This window comes from Olea europaea, chromosome 10, assembly GCF_002742605.1.
Source record: "Olea europaea var. sylvestris chromosome 10, O_europaea_v1, whole genome shotgun sequence".
Taxonomy (NCBI): Eukaryota; Viridiplantae; Streptophyta; class Magnoliopsida; order Lamiales; family Oleaceae; genus Olea; species Olea europaea.
This window is the reverse complement of record NC_036246.1, coordinates 41,819,155-41,831,131: the sequence shown is the minus strand read 5'-3', so window position 1 is coordinate 41,831,131 and position 11,977 is coordinate 41,819,155. Positions and strand designations below refer to the sequence as shown.

The 11,977-nt window shown below is 33.1% G+C and overlaps 1 protein-coding gene across 1 annotated transcript; it reads left to right on the top strand.

Annotated features, from left to right (window-relative positions):
• The first annotated feature begins 9,828 nt into the window (after positions 1–9,828).
• LOC111402318 (transcription factor MYB102-like) lies at positions 9,829–11,185 on the top strand. The gene is made up of 3 exons (XM_023030540.1): positions 9,829–10,027; positions 10,133–10,262; positions 10,358–11,185. The coding sequence occupies exons 1-3, from the start codon at positions 9,895–9,897 to the stop codon at positions 11,028–11,030; spliced, it is 936 nt and encodes a 311-aa protein (XP_022886308.1). The 5' UTR covers positions 9,829–9,894; the 3' UTR covers positions 11,031–11,185.
• The last annotated feature ends 792 nt before the right edge of the window (positions 11,186–11,977 follow it).

The following is an 11,977-nucleotide window of genomic DNA, read 5'->3' as shown; positions in this document are numbered from 1 at the left end:
TTGGATGAGTCATGCCAGGCCGACGTGGTTCACGTTTAGAAGCCTATTGAGCACAACAACAAAAAATAAAATAAAATAAAATAACATAAAATTATCTGAAGGATTTGATTTTGCAAGAGCAAAGAAGATTGAACATAAAGAAAAACATAAATTTTTCTTGTCCATAAAGAAGTAAGCATCTTTGAATCCTTCTAATAGTTACAATTGACCGTGTCATGGATTTTGTTAAATCATTTGATCTAAAAATTTAAATAGTGCCAAATATATATAATTTAGATATTATCTTCACTACTCTCTCTTACGTGTAGGAGATATCTATTTTTCCTTGTCAAAGTCTAACATGTGCATAATTAATTAAATGTGTAACGGTGAGATTAGATCTTTGCCTACCATGATATCATGTGAATTTTTATAGAAAAATGATGATGGAAAGTATTATTTCATATATATAGCACAATCACCTATACAACCATGCACTATAATTGGTAAAAAAATATATTGATTACATTTCGATATTTAAACGATGTAAGATGTGTAACTCGTTTGAGTACATTAGAGCTCTGATATCATATTAAACTTAAATTTTTTTAACTCAAAATTAAAATTCTTATATATTTGTCTATAATTAAAAACGCAATCGATACGAGATTTATGTTAAATTTCCAATTGAACAAGCATGATATACAGACTGTAGATTGTGATAGTGGAGGACGACTTTGAAGAAGACTGAGATCCAAATTAAAAGTGGCCAATGGATTTGAGATATTATACAATATTGGAACCCAATATTCCCTTGTCTATTGATAGATAGATGTAGGAGATGGAATGGAATGGGATGGGATGTGACGGGACGGGACGGGACCATAGTCTAACATTATATATGGTGAATGTGATACCTAATCACTGATAATCTAGTGCAAATATTCAAGACATGATACTTATTGGAGTATAAAAGTCAATAAATTTGAACTCACCTCCTTTTGATAGGTCTAATTTAGTTTTAAAGTCAATAAAATTGAACTCAATTTTGTCAGATAGGTTAGTTTTAAATTTGCCACAGAGATTTATAGAATATTTTGTGCAGCAGGAATTAATTATGGTTGAATTTTTCGTTCGAGCTTGGAAGTGAGCGGATTAACCCTGAGAAGGGAAAGAAACTCAACCACTAAAAGAGGCTAACAGATGATGATTTGAAATCGATTGGGTCCTTCTATTGAGGATATTCAATCCCTCTTCCTTTCCAATTATTCAATCAATTTCAAGATCTTGTGAATAGTTTCTCGTGGAACACTCCTTGAAATAACTTTTATTCGGCTAACTGGAATTTTTTATATATTTTATCTTTGACATCTTTCCACGTGTAAAACAGACAATATTTTTTTTTTATTAAATTTGAGACATTTGTTCAAACTATTATATTTTCAACGAGTATGCATACATATTTATAACATGGATAACTTCGTATCAATAAATATGATGCTAGCTGAGACGACAACATCAAATTTTTTAGTCTAATTTTCATGTTGAAATAGATGAATTCTTAGCAATACAATGTTGGTGGTGGGACTATGACATAGAGTAAATTCATTAATAATTAGGGAAAATTGCAGCCATGGTATCAAATCTTTCACTTTTATGCAAACTTGACCAAAACTTTTATTGTAGTACCCGTAGTACCTAACTTTTCAAAAGCTCACACTCGGAGTCTAAATTAACAGAAACTATGAGTTTGACTGTTAGTTGACCAATAATCAAAGGTTTGATCAATTGTTAACTAATCTTTAAAGGGAAAATGGGTAACTTTACATTTTTTATATAGAAAAATTAAAATAAAAGAATTAAAAAAAAATCTCAATCATCGTCTCCACTGCCACCCCCATCCCCACGCACTCTAAACTCGCGCATAGTTTAATCGTCTTCTATCAAAACCCTTAACCCACAATATAAACCTCAATCTCAATTTGCAAAAGTAAATGAATTGAGCAGAAATGCAGCATTGTGCATTGTCATACGCACAGTTGAATGTACTAGGCATTCGCACAAGTAAAGGAATTGGGCATTCACACATAGTTGAACAGAGCTCTTTTACAAAGCTCGTGTTGGAAACAAAGGAGTTTGGAGAAAAGACAAAGGAATTACAAAAATTACAGCAACAAGATGAAGAAATCAGAAAGTTGTCAAAAACAAATTCGAAGGTTCGAAGGTGGGATCGTTGTCCTCAAACGATATTTGTCCCCTCTCGAGATTGAATGAAATGCTTAAGGATTTTGATAAACGGTTTGTAGGATTATATCGAGTTTTGTAAAGGATTTAACACTAAAGCACAAGTGCAATCCTTCAAAACTCTAAGAACGCAAAGGAAGATATTGAATATGAATGTAAATCAATAGTTTTATTCAATGTGGAATGATATGTGGATGTCAAGATGTTTTTCAATGTTTCTAATATGTTTGTATTGATCATTCATCACATATTTATAGGCCTGAATCAATACACTACGAAATGGTGCCAAAAACATTATGAAAGTGACAACTTTTAATCCAAAACGGTCCACAAGTTTCAAATTGAAAAATCAGCCAACGGTTACTTTTTAACACTATGCATACACATAATATAAATTTTGCATACGCATAGTAGAAGCAAATTTGATTCTGTTTTAGCCAAAACACATCTCGTATATGCACAAAATTAAGCTCATAGGCAAAAATCAAAATTTTAATTTTTCAGCTTCTTTTGATTCCATTGATTTCACAATTGAGCCCAACAATTAGTCTATTATCATTCCATTGATTTTGAACAAATATTCAAAAATTCTCGACTTGTTCAAAATCAATACGGTCACATATTCAAAATGACAACACTTATGCATAAGGATTAGATATTTTCAATTTGAATATAACAATAGTGTAATTTAAACAAAGTAAAGTCGAAATTAGAGATATGGAAGTTTTGAACCAATTATTCCTTATGATAATACCGGTAAGAACATACACATAAGTGTCACGTGTTCTCAAGTTTCTCAACTCGCTTAACGCTATTTATGGCATTGCGCTCATCCTATTCAGCGAATTTTTAAGAGAGAAACTCCAACTCTCTATTGAAGCGGCACCACCTCGAGGTTTATTTAGGTGAAGTTCTTTCAGTATCTTTGTTATTTTTAGAGATACTCGTGTTTTAAAACTGAACTTCATTAAGAGCATTATGCTCAACCTTCACTTCAGTAACAACCAACATTATTTAATTTGGATAGGGTTATCACAGATTTAAATAATGCTGCAACTATCCACATATTGAATGACTTGTTGTTACCCTTTGAACCCGTGGATTACCTTTTAAGTAATGACAGGTACGGTTACCATCATTGGTGGACCTTTTTAGTTAAGGAACCCCAACCTACTTGAAGTGGATGCCACTAAATCTCTATTTAGATATTTAGTCAAAGAATTTGCTAAATTCTTAATTGATCTTACATAATTTAGGGAAATTATTTCATTTTTCATTAATTTCCTTATATAGTCATGTCTTAGACTCATATGTCTAGACTTTCCATTGTATACCTCATTATATGCTTTTGCTAATGTGGCTTGACTATCACACATGATAGGTTTTGAAGAAATATTCTTCGATCCCAAAGGTATTTCATAAAAGAGATCCTTAAGCTATTCAACATCTTTCTCGGTATCTGATAGTGCTCCAAATTCAGATTCCATGATCGAGTGTGTTATGCATGTTTGTTTCTTTGATTTCCAAGAAAAAACACCTCCTCATATAGTGAACACCCAACCTGAAGTGTATTTACTTTCACCCACGTTAGATGTTTAACTAGTATCGGTAAATCCTTCCAATATCGTCGAGAATTTAGTATATTATAGGCCCAAGTTCTTGGTTTTCTTTAAGTATCCAAGAATTCTCTCAATGACCTTCCAATGATCATTGCTCGGTTGCTAGTAAACCTACTAAGTTTACTTATTGCATAGGCTATGTCCGATCTTAAGCATTGAACTGCATACATAAGACTTTCTATAGTACTTGCATACTCTAATTGAACAATCACCTTTCCACTATTCTTTACAAGTATTAAATTTGGATCGATTGGAGTACTATATTCCTTTAAGTTCAAATGTTTGAACTTATTTATCGCATTCTCGATGTAAATTAATTGACTTAAATGGTAAACCCCACTAGTCTTTGTAACTTTGATGTCCAAAATGGTATCCACTCGTCCAAGATCTTTCATCTTGAATGTGGAATACAGAAACTCGTTCATTTCTTCTATACCATCTATGTGATTACTCATAATCAATATATTGTTAACATATAAGCATATAAATGTCACAAAAGTTTCACATACTTTTGAATATAAACATTTATCTACACTATTATGTTTAAAACCAAATGATATTATAGCTAAGTCAAATTTCTCGTGCCATTTCTTAGGTGCCTACTTTGAACCATATAAGGATTTCACCAACTTGCACACCTTATGTTCCTTTTCAGGTAGAGCAAACCCTTCGGGTTATTTCATATAAACTTCCCCGTCGAAATCCCCATTTAAAAATGCCATCTTGATATCCATTTGATGAACATATAAGTCATATATCGAAGCCAATGAAAATAATATCCTAATCAATGTTATTTTAGCTACCGGTATATAAGTGTCAAAATAGTCGATTCATTTCTTTTGTCTATGTCTTTTGACTACTAATCTAGCCTTGAAAATATTTAGAGAGCCGTCAATATTATATTTTCTCCTAAATACTCATTTACATCCTATAAGTTTGGATCCTGGTGGCAAATCGATGTGTTCCCAAGTATCGTTAGACATTATCAAATCCATTTCATCTTTAATTATATCTTTTCAAAAGATACTATCACGAGAAGCCATAGCTTCTTTATAAGTTTTAAGATCGATTTTCACTTTTAGAACAAAATGAATTATTCTTACAACATTCATCTCATTTTTCTCTACTAAGTAAAAGGAGATAAGTTGAGAATCAATTTTATCTGATCCCAAAAACTTCTCAACTCGAGTTCTCTTACTTCTTCGTGATTCACTAGACTCATCAATGTCTTTAGAAGACATTTCATCACATGTTCCACTTGAGCTAGAGATTTTTTCAACATTTTCCCTCAATTCATTATTCGAAGATAGTGAATCCCTAAAGTACTCTACATCACTAGATTCGATAATCACATTGGTCTCCAAATTTAATAACTTATAAGATTTGCTATTATTAGCATTTCGAACAAAGGCACATTTAATGCCTCTTGATCCCAATTTGGTCCGATTGGGGTTCGTGTTCTTGTAATAAGCAAGACACACCTATACTTTGAAGTATCCAATATTTGGTTTTCTTCCTTTCATAAGGAGAAGCTTTTGTATAATTAGAAAGAATTATATTAAGTATCCTACATGTACTTAATAAAGTTTCACCCCATAAGTTAAATGGCAATTTAACATAAATAAGCATGGTATTAACCATTTCAACTAAAGGTCTATTTTTTCTTTTAGCCAAACCATTTTGTTCGGGTGTCCTAAGTGCAGAATATTGGTGAATTATGTCATGTTGTTCACAAAACAAGTTAAAATCGTTGGAAAAGTGTTCATCACCTCTATCACTCCTTAAAGTTTTAATTTTCGTTCCTAAATGATTTTCAACTTCATTCTTTTATGCCTTAAACATATCAAAGGCCTCACTTTTATACTTCAATAAGTAAACATATGTATATCTAGAAAATTCATCAATAAAGGTGATGAAGTACATATTTCCACCTCTAGTTAACATGCCATTCATTTTGCATATATCAATACGGATTATTTCTAAAATGCTAGAAGCCCTTTTTACACTATGATAAGGCTTTTTAACCATCTTAAATTCTACACATATCTTGCATTTACTTTCATTATATTCATCATATAAAATCAAGTCACAATTTTTCATACTTTTCATAGTACTTCTACCAATATGACCCAATCTAGCACGCCATAATGAAAAAGAATCAACAATATAAGCAATATTAGTTTTATTCATTTCTTTGTCAACGATACAAAGTTTGACCATTCATTCACTAGAATAGCCTTTACCAACAAATTTCTCATTAAGAGAGAGTACAAGTTTACCGGATTCATACACATTTGATACCTGATTTTCCAAAGAGATTACCACTCACTAAGTTCCTATTATATCCAGAACATGTAGTATATTTGCAAGAGTAACAGTTTTCCCGAAAGTAAAGATGATATCAACATTTCATTTTCCAATCACTTTGGACCAAACCTCGTTACCCATTTGAATATCTTGGTCTCCATCCACCTCGGGATATGTTTTGAATAAAGATTTGTCATATGATACATGTGCGGTAGCACAAGTATCATACCATCACCCGAGAACCTTTCACTTGATCGCATTTATGTCACTTACAGTGGCCACAATTTTATCCTCTTGAATGGAATTCACTTTATCCTCGAAATTGTTTTGTTTTCGATGTCTACACTCCTTAGTATAGTGACCGGATTTTTCACAAACAAAACTTCCTCCTTTGATCTTCCTCTTGGACTTATTAATGTTCCTCGAAGTCTTCTTCTTGTTGGATTTTGTAGGCGGTTCAGATTTTTCCATAGCATTAGCCTTGGAAGTTCCATCCAAAGTGTTTTCACTCTTATCTCATAATCTGGATTTTTCCTCAATCCGAAGATACTTTTGCAATTGTTCCAAACAATAATTTTCGAAATTATGCATGATCTTCTTCCGGTATCCTTTCCAAATCCCCGGGAGTTTAGCAATTATAGCCCCCACTTAAAAGGTCTCCAAAATTTCAATTTTCGCCGCCTTTAGTTTGTTGACAATTACTTGCAATTCATGTACTTGGAGAAGTAGATGGATATTATCAAGAAATTTAAGGTCAAAGTACTTTGAAATAAAAAATTTCTTGGTACTTTTTTCTTCCGTTTTGTACTTACTTTCCAAGGATTCCAAATCTCTTTCACCGATTTTGTGTTGGTATATAAATCATACAAGCGATTCAACAGCGCATTGAGTATGTGACCGCGGCAAATCAATTCATTTTCTTGGCCTTTTTGTGTTTCTGCTTTGATTGCTTTGGTCTCTCCATTTGTAGGTTCCAGTAATGGTGCCAAGTCTAGATCAAGGATATAGAAGATCTTCAACACCGTTAAGAGAAACTTTAATTTATCTTGCCACCGCGTGAAATTTGTGCCATCGAACTGATCCAACCGCACCAGGTCTTGGTTCATAAGTTTGATTGTCGTCATTATTGTTTCGCTCTCCATCGTAGAAATATCGTTTGAGATTGTCGGAAACAAAAGAGTTTGGAGAAGAGACAAAAGAAATAACAAAAATTACAGCAACAAGATGAAGAAACTAGAAAGTTGTCAAGAACAGATTCGAAGGCTCGAACGTGAAATCGCTGTCCTCAAACAATAATTGCCCACTCTCAAGATTGAATGAGATGCTTAAGAGTCTTGGTAAACGATTTGTAGAATTGTATAAAGCCTTGTAAAGGATTTAACACTAAAATATAAGTACAATCCTTAATCAATACACCACGAAATGGTGTCAAAATATGATGAAAAGTGACAACTTTTAATCCAAAACGTTTCCAAGTTTCAAATTAAAAAACTAACCAATGGCTATTTTTTAACACTATGCGTACGCATTGTAGAAGCAAATTTGATTCTGTTTTAGCCAAAACACATCTCGTGTACGCACAAAATTAAACAATTAAGCCTATGCGTACGCATAGGCAAAAATCAAAAATTTCATTTTTCAATTTCTTTTGATTCCATTGAATCCAACACTTAGCCCATTATCATTCAATTGATTTTGAAAAAATATTCAACATCTCAGCATTCTTGCGAGCAAATAAGTGCTTTTTCTTCAAGCTTTTATCGATGGATTTTTGGAGAATGAGGAAAAATTAGATGTGGATGGCGACAGAGGCAGTGACCTTGAGGTCTAAGGGGGCGGGTGAGGGCCATGAACATAAAGCTGAGAAAAATGAGTTGCTGAGCTTGAAATCAGCTTTTGGGCCATTCAATTCTATCATCAGATACTATACTAGCGTTCGATGGAGATTCTGATGAAGCTTTCAGGGAGGATCAAGAAGTCAGCAAGATTCTAATTTTTTTATTTTATCAGCAAATACTGAATTGGTTTGCAATTTTGGTGTGGTGGGGGTGAGGTAGCGTTGGGTTCTTTTCTTTTTTTTGAACTCCGATTAGAGTTTTTACAAGATTAGGTATCATGGGTGCTACGAAGTAAATGTTTGGGTCAAGTCTATATAAAAGTGAAAGATTTTGTACTGTGGCTGCAATTTTTCCCTAATTATGATATTTGTAGCTCTGTCTAGTTATATAATGCTACTCCGATATATGATAATTGGCCAAATAAATATTTTCCAATTTTCAAATTTTCATGATAATTAGTAATGCTTATAATTTTTAGTAATAGTAAACTTCAAAAGTCAAAATAAGCCGACCAACCTTCTCTTAGGGCCATTATGCAGGGTTTTTAGAAGGTCAAAATTTACTTTTAAGATTAAAAAATTAAAAGCAGAAGAAAGTTTTTTGCCGAACATGTTGTTAATGAAATCCAAAAAATTATGAGATTTGAATCAATCCATGCTCGGCTTTTAAACCTCTAAATAACTGTACACTCTTTCCTATAGTACAAAATTCTCTACAGGGCAGAATCTAGGATTTTGGTTCGGCAAATGCGAAACATAATTATGTAAAAATAATTGGATTTGGGTTAAAAATTATGGGCTAAAATTATGCGAGCTTTTTTCTTAATGTTTTGGCAAAAACAAACTCTATTATTGTTGCCGATAATTTGATGCTTTCACGAAGTCTTTAATTAATGCATTTATTATTTCAAATTAAATGTCCAACCATAGAAGAGAGGGCCACATTATTATTTTGTTAAAATTAAAATATAATCTCATTTTTTATTTGCACATAGATTCCAATGTTTGACTTTATCGTCGTTTTGATCTGGAGGCTACATGGCTCCACGAAGCCGGCTTCTATTTGAGCCATGAACTAAGACCGGCGGGTCCCTGAAAGGGTGACATAAAGGGAGGGGGTACGTGGCATATTTAAATTGATGACAGCTAATACGAGTTACACACCTTTCTCGAAAATGAAATTTGATGAATTTTTTTGGGTTTCGTCAAAAATCAATTTCTGACTTTTTAGGTCACAACGGGACCATTTTCAAATCGATTGTTAATTTTTTGAGAGTAGCGTTTTTTAATACTGGGCGTATATCATTAGACTATGTAACAATGAAATTCATTGTTTACCATCCATATATTAATTATAGACCGTGAATTCAACTATCAACTAAACAAATAACATTGTCGATATGATCAGGGATGGAGGGAGGGGACATGTCCATTTTGATTTTTTAGGTAAAAAATTAAAATTTTAGGATTTTCTTTTTTAATACATCAGGTTAGTACATACAGTGACGGAGCTAGCACTTGACAAGTCATGTGGTCGTCCGTACTTGTTCCACTGAAATTTTCTTTTTCATATATTGGACGGTTGCTTGACGACCGCTTGAACTCAATGATTGTTTCAGAAATTCGAGTGAGCTAGGACTTATTTTCTTGGCTCCGCCGGATTATGACAATCAACATTTCTTTTATTTTTGTATGGGAGAGATTGAGGAGTTAACATTTAGTGCAGAAAGAAAACGAGGACACGTTGCCTCAAAGGGTAATAGGGACGGCACCGAATTCTTTTGACTTGAACTTGTTCCCTTTAACCCTTATCTTATCTCACCCCTATATATACACCAAGTACAGATCTTACACTTTCTGTCCTCTCACTTACACAAAATAGAACCTGAAAATTGGCTGACCATTCAAATGGGAAGAACACCATGTTGTGCAAAAACTGGGCTCAAGAAAGGTCCATGGACCCCAGAAGAAGATCAGAAACTCATTGATTACGTTCACAAGAATGGTTGTGGAAACTGGAGAATTCTTCCTAAGAATGCTGGTTAGTTTGCTTTTTTGACTATTAGTCTGTTTCGATCGCACCATTCGATTAAATTATTATCTATTATACTGTCCAGTCCAGTTCAATTATATGTTGTTTCTGCAGGACTTCAAAGGTGTGGTAAGAGTTGTCGATTGCGTTGGGCAAACTATCTTAGACCAGATATCAAAAGAGGTAAGTTTTCATCTCTCGAGGAAGAGGCGATTATTCAACTTCACAGGATATTGGGAAACAAGTACGTTATTCTTCCCCTTTTTTTTTGGGTTCTATTTAGTACAATCATAGGTTGAATAATGTTAACGAACATCTTACGTGTTTCTTCTATAACAGGTGGTCAGCAATTGCTGGTCGGCTCCCTGGAAGAACTGATAATGAGATCAAGAACTATTGGAACACACATATAAGAAAAAAGCTTCTTCGAATGGGGATTGATCCAGTAACTCACTATCCTCGACTTGATCTTCTTGAAATTTCTGAATTCTTAAATTCATCCTCACAATTGAATTTCTCAAAGTTTCAGCCATTGGTAAACTCTAATTTGCTTGGTTCAGCCACTTCTCTCTCGTCCCAAAACCAATATTTTTTACAACAAAACAATGTTGTTCTAGAAACTCAACTTTTCGACAATTCCCATGTTCAAAATCAAAATCAAATCCCAACGTTGATCCAACCTTGCCATTTCCAATCACAAAATCATCAAGATTTTCTAGGGTTTAATGGAATGCCATTACCATTTACCTTTCCAGAAGAAAACTATGTACCAGCAGTAACAAACTATGTATATGAATACTATGGGTCGGGTCAATCCATTGTGGATCCTCCTTCATCGGAGACTTCAACTTTCCAATCCGGGTTTTCGAATATGCCAACACCTTCGTCAAGTTCAACTACACTGCATTCAAATTCAACATATATTACTGAAGATATTGAGAGAGAGAGCAACTGCAGCAATATGTTGAATTTCCAAATTTCGGATATTTTGGATGTCAATGAATTTGTGTAACTTGATGCACATTGGTGTGTAAGATTGGACACTATAAATGTGAAGATTTAAGGTTTATTTTTTTTATTTTTATTTTTATTTTTACTAGTATCGAATTGTGTACGACTCAATGCGGGTTCGAAGTTATTAGATTATTATGTAAAATCTTTAGTTAAGGAATTCTTGTAATTTTCTAAAGGTCTTCCCCTGCCAAGAAATTAAGAAACATTTATCTTAATTTTTCTATGTTTCATCTTTCCATTATTGACAAGAATCATAATTTCTTCTGTCAACAGACATAACATCTTAAGTGGTTCTTATTTAATAAATTATGTTGTAGGAATGGTTGCAACTGTCATCTCATCTACAAATTTAAGTTGTTCAAAAAAAAAAAAAAAAGAATTTCATCCTTGCCAAAGAGCAAGAAATTGAGATCAGAAAATTTATAATTTTGGTCTTCAATTGCTATGTTAATGTCACTACAATCAAATAGGGATTTTGTGACGGTGAATAACCGTCACATAAAGCGTCAATTTTTTACAGAAATTTAAGGTCTAGCTGTATGTTAAAAACACTCCAAGATTTACTCAATTAATTTCAATAACAAGTCGATATTTGAATCAAATCATCTAAAAATATAATTAATTTTTAAATTTTATTGTACATGTCTTCAAGAATTGAGGAATGTGTTATTGCCACATGTTGCATTGCCTTCATTTCACGTAAAATAAATTGATATATTGTACTATTTGCATAGCTGTGACAAATAGAAAGGTTTGACTAAAGAGGGTCACGTGTCCAATTACTACTTGAAGAAAAAGGTATAATTAGCATTATTGAAAATTATGGGGGTTAAATCCCTTTGTTGTCCAGGTATGTATCTCCCCCCTATTGGGGGTGCCTACAGATGGTCCAGATTATGGCGTGGCGGGAGATTTTTTTATTTGGCCTATCATTATTCTTTTTCA

Bases quoted from the DNA above. Each gene is read 5' to 3' on its own strand.
- LOC111402318 (XM_023030540.1), top strand. From the start codon at position 9,895: ATGGGAAGAACACCATGTTGTGCAAAAACTGGGCTCAAGAAAGGTCCA. The intron at 10,028-10,132 runs GTTAGTTTGCTT...TTGTTTCTGCAG, and splicing joins AATTCTTCCTAAGAATGCTG to GACTTCAAAGGTGTGGTAAG. The intron at 10,263-10,357 runs GTACGTTATTCT...CTTCTATAACAG, and splicing joins CACAGGATATTGGGAAACAA to GTGGTCAGCAATTGCTGGTC.